At 45.5% G+C, this 22,782-nt stretch overlaps 1 protein-coding gene across 1 annotated transcript in view; it reads right to left on the bottom strand.

Annotated features, from left to right (window-relative positions):
• LOC133749555 (uncharacterized) overlaps nt 1-22,782 on the bottom strand; it is a 77,198-nt gene that overhangs the window by 52,689 nt on the left and 1,727 nt on the right. Inside the window, 6 exon segments of the mRNA XM_062178764.1 lie at nt 15-29; nt 1,521-1,549; nt 2,071-2,170; nt 2,784-2,924; nt 6,008-6,156; nt 21,422-21,574. Coding sequence (XP_062034748.1) covers nt 15-29; nt 1,521-1,549; nt 2,071-2,170; nt 2,784-2,924; nt 6,008-6,156; nt 21,422-21,574 — 587 coding nt within the window.

Genomic DNA, 22,782 nt, shown 5'->3' on the forward strand with positions numbered 1-22,782 from the left:
CCCAAATCCTGAACTCTTAAGGTTGAAGGCTCCTTTCTGCAGAAACACTTGGGATAAATGCACTGGGGGATCTCCAAGTTTCTTCCTGTCATCTTTGTCACTTCTGTCACCTTTCCAGTTCTACCCCCTCAGACCTGACCCTGCCTCCCACACATCAATCGCTTGAGGTGGTACATTCACATTTCCAATTCCCAAAAAATGGGACCCACTGATTACTTAGATCCCAAAGCTGAAGTATAGGATTTCATAAATAGTATCACAGCTTTTCAAAAGTTTCTATTTAATTAGCTATTTGGGGTTGGGGGAGGGAAGAGAAAAAGCAAAGGCTCCCAAATGCTTTTCTCTCCCCAAATGTCTGCATCAGCCGGGACTAGGCTGCACCAAAGCCAGGAGCTGGGAACCCAATCTAGGTCTCCTACGTGGGTGGCAGAGACCCAGCTACTCGAACCATCACCACTGCTCTCCAGGGTGTGCATTAGCAGGAAGCTGGAATTGGGAGCGAAGCTGGGGATTGAACCCAAGTACCCTGATAGGGGACACAGGTGTCTTCATTGCTAGATCAAATGATCACCCTAGGACCATCACTGTTTATAGGAATGTTGGTAGAAATGGCACAGGGAAAGTATATTTGATAGAAAACATTGACTTCTAGCTTTCTTCTGTATACTTATTGGGTTGACTGAATTGTCAAATTCAAGAAATGACCTACACAAATCTACCATGAAAGTCCCTCAATAAGTGATAACCATTGCACGTACAAATCTCTGCTAGACACATGTTCTTTGCATTCATTTCTACAAAGTAGGTTTTATTTCAGCCCTTTCTCTTCAAAGTCATCACAGCTGGAGTAGGATTTGGGGTCCATCTCTAAGCCTGTGCTATTAACTCCTTGCTATGATTACCAATTAAACATAATCAGCTTTAAAATATGTTGTGAATAGGCATACTTGGAATCTATGAAAACAAGTGAATTATGGGAAAGTAAGCACCATTGTTTTTGTCTTGTGTCTGTCCTCATTGGCCTGTTCTCTGGGGGACTGCCACACCCCCACTGTGAATTGACAATGCTGGTAGAGCTGCCTGTCACAGTGCTCCATTGTGTGTGAGAATCCCGGCCAATCATGGCTCACCATGAGCTGGACCCTAGACACTGGTCCAGGAGCTAAGAATGTGATCCAAAGAGGGTCGGTTAGATAGAACCTTCCTATGGGATTTGATACAGTATTTAGAAGAACGAGGCTCACAGGTCATGATAATATAGCCCTGAGACTGTTGGCAGATCCATCAGCTGCCTTTGCCTCCTTGGAGAAACCTTGGCTGTACTCAGAAGTCACCCCTTGGAATGGAAGGAGAGTCAGGGGCAGCAAACTCGGAGGCTGTTTGACACAGCTGGAGCCCTGACGTCAGCCAGCCATCTCTTGAGACAGTTGTACTCATGGAAGTCTCAGATGCCAGTCAGTCCATGTTCTTTAATCCTGTTAGGGTTGCCTTCACTATGCAGTCTGATTACCGTGCTGCACGGGCTGCCTGGGTGATACCTGGCCACACACTGAGTTGCTTAGAGCAATCCAAGGTTGCCATTCTTAGTTATGGAAATCGGTCTGAAATGGGTCTTACAGGCAGAAGTCGGAGTCTGCGGAGCTGCCTGCCTTTGGAGGCACCGGGGAAATTCATTTCCTTGCCTTGGCCAGCTTCTGGAGGCCCCTTCCTGACATCACTTCCCACCTCTGCTCGTCTGGTCTCCTCTGACTGTCCTGCCTCCCTCTGAGATGACGCTGGACCACTTGCATAGTCCAGGATAACTTCCCTGTCTCAAGATCCTTAACCCAATCCCCTCGGTAAAGTCCCTTTTGCCATGTGAGATCACATATTCACAGGCTCTGAGGATTAGGACAAAGATATCGCTGGGCCTCTTATTCTGTCTCCCACACGTACTCGGGAAGAAGAATCTCCATGTACCGAGACGGCCCCTCCCGGCAAAGCTTCCCCATCAGGAAGTGAGTGCCTAGACCCCTGGCACTGACCTTGGAGCAGCTGAGGGGGGGCTCTGGTGTTGGGCGAGCCTGGGGCTGGCTGGCCTGTCCCCTGCATCTCTGCAAACTCTGCCAGGGGTCTGAGGAGAGCCAAGGCTCCAGAACATTGCAGGCGATTTCCATCAAGGAACAGCTCTCTGCGGGAAGGGGAGAAAGGTTCATCTGTTGGTTCCACTTCCTGAAATCTGGATTTGAATTCTTCAGCTGATGAAATAATATATCTAGCCATAAAGTAATGAACCAGCAAACAATCATAATGATATCTTATGTCAAATTTGACTTACTGATCAAGTCAGCTGACCAAACACCTCATTCAAGCATGATGTCCTTGATTCTCTAAGAATCTTTCTCCTACCTACAGCAACAGAAATAACTAGAGGGGGGAGAAAGATGACTCAAATCATAGTGGAAGGGCGGGCGTCTGGCAGAGTGGCTAGGCAGCCTGGGTTTGAGGCACTCTGCTATGGGCGAGTTCAGGCTCTGCTCCGTGCTAAGGCACACGCGGGGAGGCAGCATGTGATGGCCCAAGGAATTGAGTTCTGCTGCTCACACGGAGGCCTGGGTTAAGTTCCTGGCTCCCGGTATCAATCTGGCCCAGCCCTAACTGTTCCAGGCATTTGGGGAGTGAACCAGCAGATGGGAGTTATCTGTTTCTCTCTCACCACCACCCCCTGCCATGTGTGTGTCTCAATTTAACTGAGGAAAGTGCCAAGCTGAGCTGTGGAGTGGGGTGGGGGGCAGGGTGCACACCTGATGGCACTTCGGCTGACCACAGAGCCCAGCCTCTGTCCACTCTCTGGCCCCAGACCACAGTATCGCAGACTGAGCCCATGAAGGCTTTGGTGGTTCTCCAGGCCTGAGAAAATACTCTCCATTTCTTCCTTTGCGAACCTAAGAAGAAATGACAGCAACACATCAGTGACTTTCAAAACCTGAGCCACTCGCTGAGTGGCTCATTTTAAAGTCCTCCCCAGGGTGGTTAGAGGCAACCCTGCTGATCCCCACTTGGATTTCCAGGGCCTGGGTGGGCTCAGGGAGCCATGGTAGGCAAGGTGGGGTACGGAGAGAAGGGGACCCAAAGACCGCCTCCTGGGTGGAGGGAGCAGAAGGCGTCTTGAAGCACCCATTCAAGGGTGGAGGCAAGTGCCCGAGACAGCTGCTGTAGAGACGGGCAAGGGGGCCCAGCTTGCAGGGCAGGTAGCATTCTGGGAGGATGCCAGAGGTGCCAGCTCTGACAAGGAGGGGCCTGTTGAAAGCAGAGCAGGTTCAGGAAAGTTCAAGCTCTCATGGCCCCTTCGTGGCCCCGTGCCACTCCCTTGCCCTGTGTCACACAATCTTTGGTTTGCAAAGTGAGTCGCGGGCTGCCTTGCGGGGTGGGTGTTGGTATATCCTCCTGGGTCAGGAAACTCAGGTTCCACGAGTGAAACCAACATCTTCAAGGAATTTGGATTGTCAAGGCTTGAGCTTGAAGATGAGCTGGGTAGCATCAGCAGAAATACCTTGTAAAATTTAACTCATTAACAAGAACTATTGAGGGCCTCTACGTGCCAGCTATGTACGTGGGCGTACTGCCTCCCAGATTAGTAGGGAAGGCAGCAGGGAGAGAATGCAGCCTGCAGAGGCCACTGCCTACCCCCATACTGGCATTGAGGGCTCGGGTGGGGGTCCCAGCTACCAGCCTGACAACCTTGTCTGTGATGCAACTGACGTTACCACAGGCTCCTTCCTGAGGGTGGGAATCCTCCCTTTGTGTCTCTTGCCACCAGCGCAGGTCTCTGGGTGTCCCTCCCAGGAACTGGGCTACGGAGGGTCTCAGCAGCAAGGATGCTTCTTCCCAGTAGACACAGGTAGCCGGGGGGCTCCAAGCAGTTCTTGTAGCCACTACTTGGTGTTCTGAGGACTCTGGCCTTCTGTGAGGAGACGCTGCCTAACGCCCCCCTTTAGCAGCATTTCAGAAACCTGGAGCACCTCCGCAGAGAGCCCCCTCCCTGTTTGGGGTGGGAGTTTGGCCCAGCAGCTAAAATGTTGCTTGGGAGGTCTGCATTCCGTATCAGCGCCTCAGTTCAGATCTTGGCTCTGATCCCTATTCTAGTTTCCTGGTTTTTTTTATTTTTTTTAATTTTTTTGACAGGCAGAGTGGATAGTGAGACAGAGAAAGGTCTTCCTTTGCCGTTGGTTCACCCTCCAATGGCCGCTGCGGCCGGCGCATCGCGCTGATCCGAAGCCAGGAGCCAGGTGCTTCTCCTGGTCTCCCACGCGGGTGCAGGGCCCAAGGACTTGGGCCATCCTCCACTGCACTCCCGGGCCATAGCAGAGAGCTGGCCTGGAAGAGGGGCAACCGGGATAGAATCCAGCACCCCAACCGGGACTAGAACCCAGTGTGCCGGCGCCACAAGGCGGAGGATTAGCTTGTTAAGCCACGGCGCCGGCCCTAGTTTCCTGTTGATGCTTACTCTGGGAGCCGGTAGACTATGGCTTCAGTAGTTCGGTCCCTCCCACCCACTTGGGAGGCCTGGATTGAGTTCTTGGCTCACCCTTGATGTTGGTCTGACCCAACCCTGTCTGTTGCAGGCATTTGGAGAGTGAACCAGTGATGGGAGATTGCTCTGTGTCTGTCTCCCCCTCTTTTTCAAATAATTTTTTTAAGAGTGAGCTCCCCCCCACCCCTGGCTTTGCTGATGGACTCCCTGCTGTTACTGGCAGGACCCTGAGGAGCCTGGTTCTTCAGGGGCCTTTGTGGCTCAGAGTCACAGCTTCTCGGGCGGGAATCATTTCTCTTGCCTCTCAGCCCGTTGGCCTTTTGTGTATCAGTTCCCATGTGACTGCACAGGAAGTCACGAACCACAACTTCTGAAGTGGAGATCTCTGTATAGATCAGAAGTTCCCACTTCTCATACAAGCAGTTGAATAACTTGTAGATGGCCAATTTAGACCCCATGCAATCTAATGTCTAATCTAAGAGTTAATCTGATTCAGATAATCTGGACTCGCAACCTGGACTCTGAATAAGCCAAGTGACCTGGAATGACTTGATCTCTAAGATTTATTTATATATTTAAAGGTCACAGTTAGAAAGGGAGAGGTGGAGAGAGAGCTTCCATCCACTGGTTTACTCCCCAGATGGCCACAATGGCCAGGGCTGACTGGGCCAGGCTGGAGCCAGGAGCTGCATCCGGGCCTCCCACATGGGTAGCAGGAACCCAAGTACTTGGGCCTCTTCTATTGTTTTTCCCAGGCCATTAGAGAGCTGGATCGAAGTGCAGCAGCCAGAACATGAACCGATGCCCATATGGGAAGCAGGTGTCAGGTGTCAGCTTTACCTGCTGCACCACAACGCTGGCCTTGACAAGTGGATAACTCATCTACAGTCTAGGAATAGAAATATGTACATCTCCTAGAGGGTCGGGAAGGCAAACGAGATAGCCCAGGCAGCAAGCCCGGCGCACAGTGAGCACACGTTAACTTTTCACTGGTATTGATGATGATGGTGAAGATAACACCCACAGACCTTCTCCTGATACTCGGGGCACCCCAAGCCCTCAAAAGAACCTGCCCTGCTCCTCCCAAGTACCCCACCTGCCTCCCCAGATCCCCTCCTGGTGAGCACTGACCCATCACCCAGGGAAGGGCGGTTTCCCTTATCCAAACCTTCACAGATGTGTGGACCTCTGATATTCAGACCCTCTCCCTTGCGCTACGCAGCATGGCTCCATATGTCTTTGTATCTTCCTTAGCAATGAATGTAGGCATGAACATGGCCTCCTGCATAAACTGGCCTCTAGCAAGGGTTTGTTGAATGGACAAATGGAGATAGCTCTGCCGACCTACTGTTTGCTTAGGAACATGAACTCTAAGGAGGGGTTAGAGGTTGTCTGTTAGCCAGGCCTTGACGTGAGGCACACAGGGCTCCCCCTGGCTCTGGCCTGCCCCAGCCAGCAGCGGCAGAGCCCCAGGGGACTCTGTTCCAGCCTTACTTGCAGTAATCGAGGACGAGAGCACGCAAGCTGCTGAGCTGCAGAGCCTTCCCCAGCCGCCTGAGGGACCAGGGGTCCATCTTGCAATCGATGATCTTCAAGGCAGTAAAAGGGCAGACGGCGTGGCCCTTCAATTCCAGAAGCAAAGCCTGAGGATGGAGGGTTACAAAGATGCTTACAGAATGGTGACAAGCACACCATATACTGTAATATGTGGCTTACAAGTCAACCTGCTAATCACCTGAATGTTTGTCATATAATTTATCTCATCCAAAAGCCTGGTGTTTCCCACATAATTCTTCAATGCCTCTTTTAGATGGAAATTATTGTCATGCTGCCTTTTCCTGGAGTGATTAGGAAGGCATCTTAGAGGACAAGAGTATTATTTTGGATGATATTATGGACTGAATGTGCCCACCCCTCAAAGATAGTCTTTTTTTTTTTTTAAAAAGATTATTTGAGTGGTGAAGTTAGAGGGAGAGGCCCTCCACCTGCTAGTTCATTCCCCAAATGGCCACAACGGCCGGAGCTGGGCTGGTCTGAAGCCAGGAGCTCTTCTGGGTCTCCCATGCAGGTGCAGGGGCCATCTTCCACTGTTTTCCCAGGCCGTTGGCAGAGAGCTGGATCAGAAGTGGAATAGCTGGGATATGAACTGGTGCCCATAGGAGATGCTGGCACCGTAGGCAGAAGCCTAACCTACTAAACCACTGCATCAGCCCTGAAGATAACTAGTTATGTTGAAGTCCTAACACCTAGTACCTCAGAATGTGACTGTATTTGGAGACAGAATATTTAGTGATAATTAAGTTAAAATGAGGTCACTGGGTAAACCCTAACCCAGCATGACTGATATCTGGATACAGATGCACAGAATGAAGACCACGTACAGACACAGGGGAGGGTGGCCATCCACAGTTCAAGGAGAGAGGCCAGAAAAAACCAGCTCTGCTGGAACCTTGATCCTGGACTTCCAGCCCCTAGAATTATGAGAAGAGAAATTTCTGGAAGCCAGCATTGTGGCACAGCAGGTTGAGCCATCATTTGCTATGCTGGCATCCCATATCAGAGTGGTATGGTCCTGGCTACTCTACTTCTGATCCAGTTCCCTGCTAATGCACCTGAGAAGGCAGTGCAGAATGGACTAAGTGCTTGGGCCCCTGCACCCACATGAGAGACTGGAATAGAGTTCCTGGTTCCCGATTTCAGCCTAGCCCAGACCTAGAAATTAGGGCCCTTTGGAGGAGTGAACCAGTAGATGAAAGATCTCTCTCCCTCTGTCTCTGCCACTCTGTCTTTCAAATATATAAATAAGTAGCTATTGTTTTAAAGGAATTTCAGTCCTCCAGGGTGGGATTTTGTATTGGCAGTCCGAGCAGATGACAGACGTTGATGTTCGAATAATCAAAGTAAACCCCTGTGCTTAGGTTCTGCTCAGTAGAGTTGTGTAGCTGTGCCTGTCTTGTAATTAAACTTAGCATAAACCATCTGGTTGTGCACAGTCACAAATGTTAGGATTCAGAGGTCTGCTTAGAAGTGGGCAATGCTGGGGCTGGCGCTGTGGCTCACTTGGTTAATCCTCTGCCTGCGGAGCCAGCATCTCATATGGGCGCTGGTTCTGTCCCGGTTGCTCCTCTTCCAGTCCAGCTCTCTGCTGTGCCCCGGGAAGGCAGTGGGGGATGGCCCAAGTGCTTGGGCCCCTGCGCCTGCATGGGAGATCCGGAGGAGGCTCCTGGCTCCTGGCTTCGGATCAGTGCAGCTCCGGCCATAGTGGTCATTTGGGGGGTGAACCAATGGAAGGAAGACCTTTCTGTCTATAACTCTACCTGTCAAACAAATAAAGTAGGTGATGCTGATACAGCAGCTAGGAACCTCTCCTGTTGAAGGGACTGGGCTGAAGGTGACACGTGAGTGTGTGGAGCCTCCATGTTCCCACAGGCTCCTGAGTGGAGGGGTTCATGACCAGGTCATGTCCTGTGTAATGGATGATACCCACGGCACTAAAGCCCCCATGTCACTGCAGGAGATGGTATTGAAGACGGCGTATCACCAGGTCATGGAGACCCCCTCCTAGCAACAGAACAGCCACAAGCGGAGGATTCCCTGCTTCAGATTTGAAGCTAAAGAGAGGCTCTGTGGGGTTTGAAGGACTTGGGGTTTTTAAAGGCAAGGACATGTTGGTCAGACACAGAACTGCACGTTACTCCCAGCTGGGGACGGAGAGGCGCTAGCAACCTAAGCACAGTGCTGGGGCTGCGGCCTCTAATGAGATGCCCGTCTGAGCGAGGGTGGGTTGCTCCAGGTGCCCTGACGGGGGGGGGGGGTGGCATGTCGGTGCCTCTGGCAGTACTGGTCTGTGCTAGCCAGGCTCCTTGCCAGGTGTGTGGGGTCACTGCCCGGGCGCCAGCACTGCTGTGGGCAAGGAGCACAGGCACCCTGATAGAAATCCTCAGGAGCCTGAAGACTTGCGGGCAGGTGACACGGAAGGAAGTATTAAGGTCCACTTTTTAATTTAAAGATTTATTTATCTGAAAGAGTGAACTGTTCCATCTGCTGGTTCACTCCCCAAATGGCTGCAACAGCAGAGCTGGGCCAGGCCAAAGCCAGGAGCTTCATCCAGGTCTCCCCTGTGGGTGCAGGGGCCCAAGGACTTGGGCCATCTTCCACTGCTTTCCCAGGCACATTAGGGAGCTGGATGGGGAGTGGAGTAGCCAGGACATGAACCTGCGCCAATATGGGATGCCAGTGTTGCAGGTGATAGCTTAACCCGCTATGCCACAGCACCGGCCCCTAAGGCCCACTGTAAACAGGCATGGACACCATTCTCCTCTGGCTTCCATGGACTGGGGACCCTGACTGACCCTTCGAATAAAGGCAACTAAAAATGCTGGTTACATAATTAAAATAGCTTTTAAAAATTCATTTGCCAACAGTGGTACACAGTTAAATGCACACAAATAACATTTACTGTGGGGACATTTTTCAATGTACGGTTCAGGGGCATTAAGCACGTTCGTGTTGTTCAGCCAATGTCATCCTCCATCTCCAGAACCTCATCCTGCAGAACGGAAGCTCTGTACCCACCAAACAATGACTCCCCATCTGTCCCTGCCCCCTCCATGCCCCACAATCATCCTCTACCTATGTATCACTACTCCAGGACTATCGCATAAGTGAGTCATACGGTATTTGCCGTTTAGGTGACTGGTCTCTTTCACTTAGCGTAATGTTCTTAAGGCTTATTCCATGCTGAGGCATGTGTTGGAATTTCCTTTTTAAGACTGCAATACACCCCTGCATATGTGTATACCTTGTTTTGTTTGTCCATCATTTGTCAGTGGGCACTTGGGTTCCTTCCACCCTTGGCTGCTGGGAGTGAATCGTGCTGCTCTGAACGTGGGTGTACATCTGTCTCCTCCAGGCTGACCCTGCTCTCAGTTTTTTTGGTTACATACCCACAAGTGGAATTGCTAGATCATGTGGTTATTTTTGATTGAGGAACCACCATACTGTTTTCCATAGAGACTACATTATTTTACATTCCCACCAACAATGCACAAGGCTTCCAACTTTTCCTCTCCAACACTTGTTATTTTCCTTTTTTTTATCATGTATTTTTTTAAAGGTTTATTAATTATTTTATTTGAGAGATAGTTACTGACAGGGAGAGGGGGAGAGGGGGGTCTTCCATCTGCTGGTTCACTTCCCAAATTGCCACAATGGCTGGAGCTGCACTGCTCTGAAGCCAGGAGCTTCCTCCAGGTCTCCTATGTGGGTACAGGGGCCCAAGGACTTAAGCCATCTTCTACTCCTTTCCCAGGCCATAGCAGGGAGCTGGATTGGAAGTGGAGCAGCTGAGACTCAAACTGGTACCCACATGGGATGCTGGCACCAAAGGCGGAGGACTAACCTACTGCGCCACAGTGCCGGCCCCTTGTTATTTTCTGTTTTCCTTGATCCTATCTCTCTTAGTCGGGATGAGGGAGTATGTAGTTGTGGTTTGGATTTGCATTCCTTAGGGATTAGTGCTGTTGAACATCTTCTCATGGTCTCCTTGGCCATTTGTGTGTCTTCTTTGAAGAATGTTCAAGTCCTCTGCCCATTTTAAATCAGATGACTTGGTCGATGTTGAGTTGTAGGATTTCTTATGGATTCTGGATTGTTGGGTTGTATGATTTCTTTTTTTAATATTTATTTTTATTTGAAAGGCAGAGTAGGCAGAGAGAGAGAGAGGTCTTCCATTCACTGGTTCATTCCCCAGATGGCCACAATGGCCAGAACTGGGCTGATTCAAAGTCAGGAGTCTGGAGCTTCTTCAGGGTCTCCCATATGGGTTCAGAGACCCAAGGGCTTGGGCCATCTTCTTCTGCTTTCCCAGATTATAGCAGAGAGCTGGTTCAAAAGTGGAGCAGTCAGGACTCGAATCAGCACCCATTTGGGATGCTGGCACGGCAGACAGTAGCTTTATCCACTGTGCCACAGCACTGGCATTTCTTAATGTATTCTGGATACTAACCCATTATCAGTTATTGTCTCCCATTCTATGGGCTACTGTTCACTCTATTGGCTTTGTCCTTTGAGGTATGACAGTTTTACATTTTGATGTGGTCCAATTTATCTATTTTGTTCTTTCTGCCTTAGCTTCTAGTGTCATAGCCAAGAAATCATTACCAAATGCAACATCATAAAGCATGTTCTCTATGTTTTCTTCTATGAATTTAAAAAATTGCTTCCTAAAATGTGTTGATTGGCTGACAGATTATTGCAGAATACCCCAAGGCCAGTAAGTAAGAGAAATTGGAAAGCCAGGGGAGAACACAGCTCTCCCCATGAGTATGTCACTGAAGCCATGTTGTTCATGGCTGATGGAGTCCAGGGAATAGGAGCTAAAGCCCATGAGCACCAAAGAAGAAGAATCAGCAGAAAGTACTGCACAATGGTGTGGCCCCAAACACAAAGTGGGCTGGGGCCAGCACTGTGGTGTAGCGGATAAAGCCATCGCCTGCAGTGCAGTCATCCCATATGGGTGCCAGTTCGAGTCCTGACTGCTCCACTTCCGATCCAGCTCTCTGCTATGGCCTGAGAAAGCAGAAGATGGCCCAAGTCCTTGTGACCCTGTACCAACGTGGGAGACCTAGAAGAAGCTCCTGGCTTCAGATTGGCCCGGCTTTGGCCATTGCGGCCAACTGGGGGAGTGAACCAGTGAATGGAAGACTCTCTCTGTCTCTGCCTCTCTGTTAACTTTGTCTTTCAAATAAATAAATCTTTAAAAAAAATGAAGTGGGCCATAGCATGATGCCTGTAGAGTAAGGATGAACTAGAAATAAACTTAACTCTCCTAGGACAAACTGCTTATCCTAAACTGATAAATATGGGGGAAAAACAAGTCCTCTGAGAACTCAGACTGCCCCTAACACGGCTTTGCACCCTGAATTTATACTTCCTGGATGCTTGAAAGAAACGTTTGGTGTTGATACCCAGCACCCTGAGTCATGACAGAAGCAAATGCAAAAATCTTCACAGGAAGCTGTCTTCTAACCAGAGCTCAAAGAAGTGCTACGACTGTTTCTTCCAGGAAACATTAGCTTATAGTAAAAAAGAAATCAGAAAACACATAAAGAAACATCACCGTAACAGCAGAAGCAAGATCCAGAAATACTGGATTCTGAAATAATTCATGTCAGTGTAGCAATGAGATACAGAATAGAAAATCAAGGGGCCGCCTCTTGCAGTGCTGGCATCCTGTATTGGCACCTGCTCGAGTCCTGGCTGCTCCTCTTCCAATCCAGCTCTCTGCTATGGCCTGGGAAAGCAGCAGAAGAAGCCCCTGCACTCGCGTGGGAGACCTGAAGTTCGTGGCTCCTGGCTTTGGATCAGCACAGCTGTGGCCATTTGGGGAGTGAACCATGTGATGGAAGACTTCTCTCTCTGTCTCTCTGCCTCTGACTCTCTGTAACTCTGATTTCCCAATTAAATAACAAATGTTAAAAAAAAAAATCATGTAAACACATAGGTCTCTATTTAAAAAGCAAGAGAGGGGCCGGCGCTGTGGCATAGTGGGCTAAGCTTCCACCTGCAGTGCTGGTTCCCATATAGGGCATTGATTCTAGTCCCAGCTGCTCCTCTTCTGATCCAGCTCTCTGCTTTGGCCTGGAAAAGCAGTGGGAGACGGCGCAAGTGCTTGGGCCCCTGCACCTGTGTGGGAGACATGGCTTCAGCCATTGTGGCCATGTGGGGAGTGAACCAGTGTATGGAAGGTCTTTCTCTTTGTCTCTCCCTCTTTGTAACTCTGCCTCTCAAGTAAATAAAATCTTAAAGCAAGAGACTAGAAAAATGGCTGCTAGTGCCCTTTCTCAGTCTCTTCTCTCCTCTCTTCCCTAAAAGTAATTTTATGACAATCAAACATCACGGTTTTTCCTGTTTTATTTTATATAAATGTAAGCATAGAAAATACATTGTGTCTCTTTTCATTTGTATAACATATTTGTGAGTCATATTTTAACATAGTTCATTTGTTATATAGTGAATGTTCTTTATAAATATGAGGTTACTTCGAAAAGTTCATAAAAATGGAATTATAACAATTTTAGTGGAAAAAATTGGAAATGTATTTAGTTCTTAAAAATAGTATTTAAGCTATTTATGTATTTATTTGAAAAGCAGCGAGATCTTCCATCTACTGGTTCATTCTCCAAATACCTACAACAGCTGGAACTCGGGCTGGGTCTCCCACGTGGTGGCAGGGACCCAGGTACTTGAGCCACCACCTGCTGGTTCCCAGTGTGCGCATCACCAGGAAGCTGGACTGGAAACTGAGTCGGCGCTCAAACCCATACACTCTGATACAATGCTGGCATCCCACGTAGCATCTTAACTTCCCACCAAATGCCCGCCCTGAGAATTTTCATAATTGGCATTTTCCATGAACTTTTCGAAGACCCTTCCTATGCCATAATTTATTTTCCCATTCTCCTGTTGATGGAAATTTGGGCTGTTCCCAGTTCTTGGCTTCCATGAACAATTTTGTATATGTCTTCTGGTATAAGTATGCATAGACTTTGGAATCAATAATATTTCAATAAGCTTTCCCAAAGTGATTATGCCAATTTACAGTCCCACCCTAGCATATGGAAATCTAATAGCTCTCAATTGTCACTAAGAACATGCCACCCATTAGCCATGGAGTATCTCATGAGACTGCACTGCTGGCACTTTGGTTAGGGCTTCCCAGCCTCCAGATGGGGAGAGAGAAGTTTGTTTGTAAACTACCCAGTTTATGCTATTTTGTTATAGCAGCTCAAACACACCAAAATGAATTGTTTGGAAATATCTAAAGTGTATAAAAAAATTGGAAACAGTATTATATAATATGTAAAAACCAATGTGTAAGTCTGATTTTTAAAATCTGTCATAGCCTTTTTTTTTTTTTTTTTTTTTTTTTTTTTTTTTTTTTTGGACAGGCAGAGTTAGAGACAGAAAGGTCTTCCTTCCATTGATTTACCCCCCAAATGGCTGCTACTGCCGGCGCACTGCGCCGATCTGAAGCCAGGAGCCAGGTGCTTCCTCCTGGTCTCCCATGCAGGTGCAGGGCCCAAGCACTTGGGCCATCGTCCACTGCCTTCCTGGCCCACAGCAGAGAGCTGGACTGGAAGAGGTGCAACCAGGACAGAACCCAGTTGTCACAGCCTATTAACAAATAAATCCTCACATTCATTAACGGAGTTTTTTTAAATATTTAATTTATTTATTGGAAAGGCAGAGTTTAGTGAGAGGGAGGGAGAGATAGAGAAAGATCTTCCATCTGCTGGTTTACCTCCCCAGATGGCTGCAATGGCCAGAGCTGAGCCAATCCGAAGCCAAGAGCCAGGAGCTTCTTCTGGGTCTTTCATATGGGCAGCAGGGACCCAAGGACCTAGACCGTCTTCCTCTGCTTTCCTAGGTGCATTAGCAGGGAGCTAGCAAGATTGGAAGTGGAGAAGCTGGGACTTGAACCGGTGCCCATGTGGGATGCCAGAGTTGCAGGCAGCGGCTTACCCCCCTTTGCCACAAGGCCATCCCCCATTAACTGACTTCAAGATTTTTCTCTTTCATCTTCAGTAGTTTCCTATAATGATCCTAGTTTTTCCTTGTTTTAACAGTATGGGATTAACAGTTCTAATTGAATGAATGATTTATGTCTTTTCAAGTACTGAGACTCCAATTACAAGTAGACTGATTATCTCACCTACTATGTGTCTTACCTTCTCTTTGACTTTCATTACTTCATGCTTCATTCTGCATATTTTCTACTGATCTTGTCATTTTACTAATTACCTTTCTCTGTCTAAAATACTATTAAATCCATCTGATTTTAATTTCAAAAAGTTTTGCAAAATGCAAAAAGTGTACTATGAAGACAATTATACATGAGTTTCAAAATTTTTCACCAAATACTTAAATTCCATTTCTATGAACCTTTTGAAGTACTTCATACTGAATTTTTCAGTTCTAGAATGTATATTTAGGGTTTTTTTGGCCACAAATCTTGATTTTTGACATTTCCTTAAACATTTTAAGCATAGATTTTTTTTTTAAAAAAGATTTATCTATTTGAAAGACAAAGGCAGAGGTAGAGAGAGAGAGAGAGGTTTTCCATCTACTGGTTCACTCCCCAAATGGCCGCAAGAGCCAGAGCTGGGCCGATCAGGAGCCTCTTCTGGGTCTCCTACATGGGTGCAGGGGCCCAAGGACTTGAACCATTTTCTGCTTTCCCAGGCCATAACAGAGCTGGATTGGAAGTGGAGCAGCTGGGACTCAAACTGGCACCCATGTGGGATGCTGGCACTGCAGGCAGCGGCTTTACCCACTACACTACAGTGCTTGCCCCAAGCATAGATCTTTAAAAGTATACTTCTGTCAATTCATATATCTTAGTCCTCATTGGGCTGTTTACACCATCTTTTTCTATAATCTGTATAGATTTATTCATATTGTATTGCTTCTTCACATAGCTAATTTTTTTGTTGTGGGTTTATTGAACTTTATAAAACCATTTATAGGCATAATTTGGGGCCTAAGATACTGTCATTGTCTCCAAAGGGCTATTTTGCTTCCAGACACCTGGGTACCTCAGCAATCCCTCAATCCAGTTTCAGACTTGAGATTATCAGAAACCAATCTATAGTCTTTTGAGGTTCTGTTTGCTTGCAAGTGGTGTATTTTTTTAAAAAGATTTATTTTATTCGAAAGGCAGAGTTACAGAGAGGGAGAGACAGAGACTGAGCGATCGTCCATCCACTGATTCACTCCCCAAATGGCTCCAATGGCTGGAGCTGAGCTGATCTGAAACTAGGATCTTCTTCTGGGTCTCCCACATGGGTGCAGGGGCCCAAGGACTGGGACCATCTTCTACTGCTTTCCCAGGTTATAAACACGGAGCTGGATTAGAAGTAGAGCAGCCAGGACTCGAACTGGTGCCCGAATGGGATATCGGCACCACAGGTGGAGCCTTAGCCTACTACACCACAGTGCCAGCCCCTGCAATTTAGTTTTGTTCCTAGGCCATGGCTTTTCATGGTCTCAGCCCCAAACAAAGAGGGTGACAGGTTCATTAGGTATTGCCAAGAATGTCAGTGTCTCCTAGCAATGGCAAGATTGCCTAAAGCAGGGTGGTGTGGTTCAGCCAGTTAAGCTGCTGCTTGGGATACCTATATCATATTGGAGTGCTAGCTCTTCCTGCTGATGCATCCTGGGAGGCAGTGGATTGGCAGCTTGAGTGCTTGGGTCCCTGCCACCCATGCCAGAGACCCGGATGGAGCTCCTGGTTTCTGGCTTCAGCCTGGCCCAGCCCTGGCTGATGCTGGTATTTGAGAAGTGAACTAGTAGGTGAGGATATTCGTATTCCCTCCCTCCCTCTGCATCATCCTTGTCTCTCTCTTTCTGTCATTCTGCCTTTCATGTAGATTAAAATAAGTATTTTTTAAAAGTGATTGTCAAAAGTACTACTTAGCTCTTCAGTTTCTCAACTGCTTTCTTTGACTCACTTGCCCCTGCAGCGTGCTCCTCCCTGGATCTCCAGCCTTCCTTGCATGATTGGCCTGAATTATCTGACATTTCCAGAAGTAAGGTCCTTTATAGGACTTTTTTTAAAAAAAAATTTATTTACTTATTTGAAAAGCAGAGTTAAAGAGAGGGAATGGGAGAAATCTTCCATCCTCTGATGTACTCCCCAAGTGGCTGCCACAGTCGGGGCTAGGCCAGGTCTCCCACATGGGTGCCAGGAACCTGAACACTTGGTGCTGCCTTCCCAGGTGTATTAGCAGGGTGCTGGATCGGAAGTGCAGCACTGGCACTCTGATAGGATATGCTGGCTTTGCAAGTGGCAGTTTAACCTGACGCACCACAATGCTGGCCCCCAGTATATGACTTCTTTTTAAAAATTGTTATTAAGTTTACATGTTTCATGTATTTCACATATACAGATCTAGGTACATAGTGATACTTCCTACCCTACCTTACCCTCCCTCCTACACATACTTCAACCCTTCTTCCTCCTCCCTCTATTTCCACTCTTAATTTTTACAAAGATCTATTTTCAGTTTACTTAATACTTGGAAGGTTAACCATGCAGTAAGCAAAGAGTTCAACAAATAGCATGAAGAAGAAAACACTGTTCCTCAACAGAAGAGACAAGGGCTGTAAAGAATCATTGAATCTCAACATGTTCATTTCACACCAATACATTATATTTTGAGTACCCTAATAGTTGCCCTGAATCAGGGAAAACATGATATCTATCATTTGGGATTGGCTCATTTCTCTAAGTATAATAGGTTTCCAGTTGCATCCATTTTGTTGAAAAACACAGGATTTCATTTTTTATAGCTAAGTAGTATTCTGTTTTATACACACACACAGCATAATTTCTATATCTAGTCATCAGTTGATGGACATCTGGGTTGATTCTTAGCTATTGTGAATTGAACTTCAATGAACATGGGGTACAGATAGCTCTTGAATATGCTGATTTCTTTTTGTTTGGGTAAATTCCCAGGAATGGGATGACTGGTTCATATGATAGGTCTATATGCAGATTTTTGAGGTATCTCCACACTGTCTTCCACAGTGGCTTTACCAGTTTACATTCCCACCAATAGTGGATTAGGGTACCTTTTTTTTAATTCACATCTTTGCCAATATTTGTTGTTTGTTGATTTCTGTATGAAAGCCATTCATACTGGTGTGAGGTGAAACCTAATTGTGATTTTGATTTACATTTCCCTGGTGGCTAGTGATCCTGAGCATTTTTTCAAGTGTTTCTTGGGCGTTTGAATTTCCTTTCTTGAAAAATGCCTATTCAAGTCATTTGCCTATTTCTTAACTGGACTTTTTGTTTTGTTCCTGTTGAATTTCTGGAGTTCTTTATAGATTCTGGATATTAACCCTTTATCAGTTTCATAGTTTGCAAATAATTTCTCCCACTCTGTCAGTTGCCTCTTCACTTCGCTGAGTGTTTCTTTTGCAGAACAGAAGCTTCTCAGTTTGATATATTCCCATTTGTCAATTTTGACTTTGATTGCCTGTGCTTCTGAGGTCTTTTCCAAGAAGCCTTTGCCTATGCCAAAGTCTTGCAGAGTTTCACCACTGTTCTCTAATAATTTGATGATATCGGGTTGTAGATTTAGGTCCTTAATCCATTTTGAGTGGATTTCTTTTTGTGTAAGGTGTAAGGTATGAGTCCAGTTTCATACTTCTGCATGTGGAGGTTCAATTTTCGCAGCACCATTTGTTAAAGAGACTGTCCTTGATCCAGGAATTGATTTTAGCTAATTTTTCAAAGATAAGTTGATTGTATATGGGTGGATTGAGTTCTGGAGTTTCTGTTCTGTTCTGTTGGTCAACATATCTGTTTTTGTGCCAGCACCAGGCTGTTTTGATAATTGCCTTGTGTATGTCTTGAAATCTGCTGTGATGCCTCCCACTTTGTTTTTGTTGTACAAGATTGCTTTAGCTATTTGGGGTTTCTTGTGTTTCCACATGAATTTTAGCATCATTTTTTTTCTAACTCTGAGAAGAATGTTGTTGGCATTTTGATTGGGATCACACTGAATCTAAATTGCTTTCAGAAGTATGGACGTTTTGATGATATTGATTCTTAAATCCATGAACATGGATGATTTTTCTAGTTTTTTGCCTTTTTCTTTAGTGTTTTGTAATTTTAATTGTAAAGAATTTGACTTCCTTGGTTAAATTTATTCCAAGGTATTTAATTTTTTTGTAGCTATTGTGAATGGGATTATTCTTAGAAGTCTTTCTCAGCCATGGTATTGTCTGTGTATACAAAGGCTATTGAGGCTATTGATTTTTTTGTGTTAATTTTATAGCCTGCAACTTTACCAAACTCTTTTATGAGTTCCAATAGTCTCTAGTGAAGTCTTTTGGTTCCCCTATAAATGGAATCATGTCATCTGCAAATAGAGATAGTTCAACTTCTTCCTTTCCAATTTCTATTCCTTTGATTTCTTTTTCTTTCCCATTGACTCGCTGAAACATTCAGGACTATATTGAATAGCAGTGGTGAGAGTGGGCATCCTTGTCTGATTCTGAATCTTAGGGGGAATGCTTATAACTTTTACCCATTCAATAATATTCTGGCTGTGGGTTTGTCATAAATTGCCTTGATTGTTTTGAGGAATGTTCCTTCTATACCCAATTTGCTTAAGATTTTCATGATGAAGTGACATTATATTTTACCAGATGCTTTCTCTGTATCTGTTGAGATAATCACATCATTTTTGTTCTTCAATTTGTTAATGTGATATATCACATGGATTGATTTGCTAATGTTGAACCATCCAGGATACCAGGGATAAATTCCACTTGGTCCGGGTGAATTATCTTTCTGTTGTGTTGTTGGATTTGATTAGCTAGTATTTTTGTTGAGGATGTTTACATCCGTGTTCATCAGGGATACATACTGGTTTGTAGTTCTCTTTCTGTATTTTTTTTTCTGGTTTAGGAATTTGGATGATGCTGGCCTCATAGAAAGAGTTTGGTAATATTCTCTCCATTTCAATTGTTTTGAATAGCTTGAGAAGAATTGGAATCAGTTCTTATTTAAATGTCTGATAGAAGTGAAGCCATCAGGTCCTGGGCTTTTGTTGTTGCTGTTCTTGGGAGGGTCTTTATTCAATCTCTGTCTTGGTTATTTGCCTGTATGGGTTTTCTGTGTCTTCATGACTCAATTTTGGTAGATTGTATGTGTCCAGGAATCTATCATTTTTTTTTCTAGGTTTCTCAATTTGTTGGCATACAACTCTTTGTAGTAATTCCTGATGATTCTTTTTATTTCTGTTGTTACATTTCCTTTTTCATCTCTGATTCTATTGATTTGGGCCTTTCTCTCTCTCTCTCTCTCTCTCTCTCTCTCTTTGTTAGTTGGGCCAATGTCAATTTTTTTTTCCAAAAAACAGCTCTTCATTTCATTAATCTTTTGTATTTTTAAAAGATTTTTATTTATTTATTTGAAAGGCAGAGTTAGAGAGAGAGAAAGATATCTTCCATCTGCTGGTTCACTCTCCAGATGGCTGCAATGGCCAGAGCTGAGCCAATCTGAAGCCAGGAGCCAGGAGCTTCTTTCAGGTCTCCCATGCGGGTGCAGGGGCCCAAGGACTTGGGCCATTTTCCACTGCTTTCCTAGGCCACAGCAGAGAGCTGGATCAGAAGTAGAGCAGCCAGGACTCGAATTGGTATCTATATGGGATGCCAGCACCACAGGCAGGGGCTTTAACCTGCTACCCCACAGTGCCAGCCTCATCCCGTAAGTTTTGATATGATGTATTGTCATCTTACTCGTTTCCAGAAATTTTTTGATTTTTCTTTTGATTTCTTCTTTGACCCATTGTTCATTCAGGAGCATGTTGTTCATTCTCCATGCCTTTGCATATGTTCTAGAAATTCTAGAGTTGTTGATTTCCAACTTCATTCCATTGTAGTCAGAGAAGACGCATAGTATGATTTTGATTTTTTTTTTTTTTAATTTGCTAAGACATGCTTTTTGGCCTAGCATGTGGTCTATTCCTAGAGAATGTTGGTCTATTCATAGAGAATTCCATATACTGATGAGAAGAATGTGTGGTCTGTAACCGTGAGATGAAAAGTCTGTTGATGGCTTCATTTGGTCCATAGTGCCAATTAGCTCTGTTGTTTCTTTGCTGATTTTCTGTCTAGTTGATCTGTCCATTAATGAAAGTGGGATGTTGAAGTACCTTGTTACTATTGTATTGGAGTTTATGTCTCCCTTTAGATCCATTAGCATTTTTTTTAAATAGCCAGGCACTCTGTAATTGCATATGTATACATTAATAATAGTCACATCTTCCTGTTTGTTTGATCCCTTAATCATTATATAGTGCCCTTCTTTATCTCTTTCAATTTTGTGTTAAAGTCTATTTTATCTGATATTAGGATGGCCAGAGCTGCCATTTTTTGGTTTCTGCTAGCATGGAATATCTTTTTCCATCCTCACTTTCAGTCTGTGTGTATCTTTGTTGGCGAGGTGTGTTTCTTGTAGGCAGCTAATACATGGGTCTTGTGTTTTGATCCATTCAGCCAGTTAATCTATTAACTATAGAGTTGAGGCCATTTAAATTCAAGGTGATTATTGACTACTTACTAGCAGTAATGGAAGCTCAATTGTTTTTTAAAGCTTTTATTTAATGAATGCAAATTTCATAGGTACAATTTTAGAAATATAGTAGTTCCTCCTTCCATACTCACCTTCCCACCCCCACTCCCGACCCACCTCCTACTCCCTCTCCCATCCCATTCTTCATTAAGATTCATTTTTAATTTAACTTTATATACATATATATACTAAGTAAAGATATGAAAGCTCTATTTTCAAAGATGATTAATCCATAATTGTATATCCAGCAAAACTCTTTCACAAATGAAGGCATTATGTGATATGAGCAGTGTCAAGATTAATGAACACGGAGAAATCTTGATGACACTTGAACAAAAAAGCCACAAAATCATACACATGGCAGTACAATTTCATTTGTGCAAGAAAATGCATATGTAGCAAAAATATAAACATATTACACATCACTTTTATGCTAGTGGTACCTCTGGGAAGTAGATGGGGGAAGAGAAGTGAAAGGGACCATTAGCTATCGTATTTGTAAATACCTGAAAACTTTATTCCTTAAAAATGCTATGTTCCATCTGGGTGGTAGACACACAGTTGTCAGTTCTAGTATTTTCTGCATTTTTGTGTAAGTTCAAAGTAACTCATTAAAAACATGGTATTTTCTTTTTAGAAAGAAAACCTTGCAGCTTATCAGGCAGCAACAAAAGAACTACAGCTGGAACCTGTGCTATCATGTGCTTACATTCAATTTCAAGGTTTGAGAAGTATTTAAGACCATGACTCACGAGTCTGGCAATCTCGGGGTTGCTCAGCCGAAGGCCCCAGATGCACATCTCCTTCCCCAGTGTGTAGCGCTCGTCTCGGATCGCCATGAGCAAAGGTTCCAAGGAGATGGGTAGGACGCTTGTCTGGGCGTCACTGGGTCTTACGAGCATGAACTGGAAGGTAAGGTAAACAACTGGTGACATCACGGCGCCAAGTCCAGGCATCTGGATACGTGGAAGGCGATGCTGTCCTCAACCTCAGAAGAACACCTAAAAGGGCTGTTGACTGGCTCAGGTGTGCCTGGGGGGAGGTAGCCCAACACTTACTTCTGAAGTTTCTGCTGTGTGTGTGTGACAATTCCTACAGGGTCAACCATTTTCTTTTCTTTTTTAAAGATTTATTTTTTGAGATGCACAGTTACAGACAGAGGGAGAAGGAGAGAGGTCTTCCATCTGCTGGTTCACTCCCCAGATGGACACAACAGCTGGAGCTGGACTGACTTGAGGCCGGGAGCTTCTCTGAGTCTCCCACGCGGATACAGGGGCCCAAGCACTTGGGCCATTAGCAGAGAGCTAGATCGGAAGAGGAGCAGCCAGAACATGAGCTGGCACCCATATGGGATGCTGGCACCACAGGCGGGGGCTTAACCTATGCCAGAGTGCCAGCCCAGGGTCAAACACTTTCAACAGGTGACTATCCCTTATGGGATCAGAAAACCTATTTGGTAGATTTAAGTTTTTTATAATTTTTTTTTAAATAGAAAAGTTAACTGAGCACATCTTACAGAGTCAAGAGAATAGTGATTGTCTCTTGAGACTTATTTCCATGACATTCAAAAGTCAGAGTAGAGACCCCCAAGCAACTCATGCTACAGACAGCCATTATGGTCCCACCATACAGCTGGTACTCATCTCTACACTGGGTTAGGATGTTAGTTGCATTTCTGAGGGTGGTTGTGATGAAAAATAAGTTTAGAAAACACAACAGGAGGGACCAGCTTGAACAAGATTTATGATGAACCCTTAGGGTTAAGTGGTGGAGGCTAATTATGTGAACTACAATAAATATAGTAATTATTTTACTACAGATGGACAGCTCCAAGAAGCTCCTCTGTTGGGGTGAGCAGGGGTAAGTGTGAGGAAGCCTAGAGGAGGAAGTGCAAACAAAGGGACTACAGAAGTTGGCCAGGGCAGGTGTGGGTAGGGGTGCTCTGGGCAGGAGAGGAGAGACAGGGGCAGCTGTAGGAGGCAGAGGGTCAGAGGGAAGAGGCATGGTTAGAGGGGAGCAGAGGGTCAGAGGGAGGAGGTGCGGGTAGAGGAGAGCTTCAGGCAGGGTCAGAGGGAGGAGATGCGTTAGGAGCTTCAGGAGCTTCAGACGGTTC

Source organism: Lepus europaeus, chromosome 2 (genome assembly GCF_033115175.1).
Source record: "Lepus europaeus isolate LE1 chromosome 2, mLepTim1.pri, whole genome shotgun sequence".
Classification (NCBI taxonomy): domain Eukaryota; kingdom Metazoa; phylum Chordata; class Mammalia; order Lagomorpha; family Leporidae; genus Lepus; species Lepus europaeus.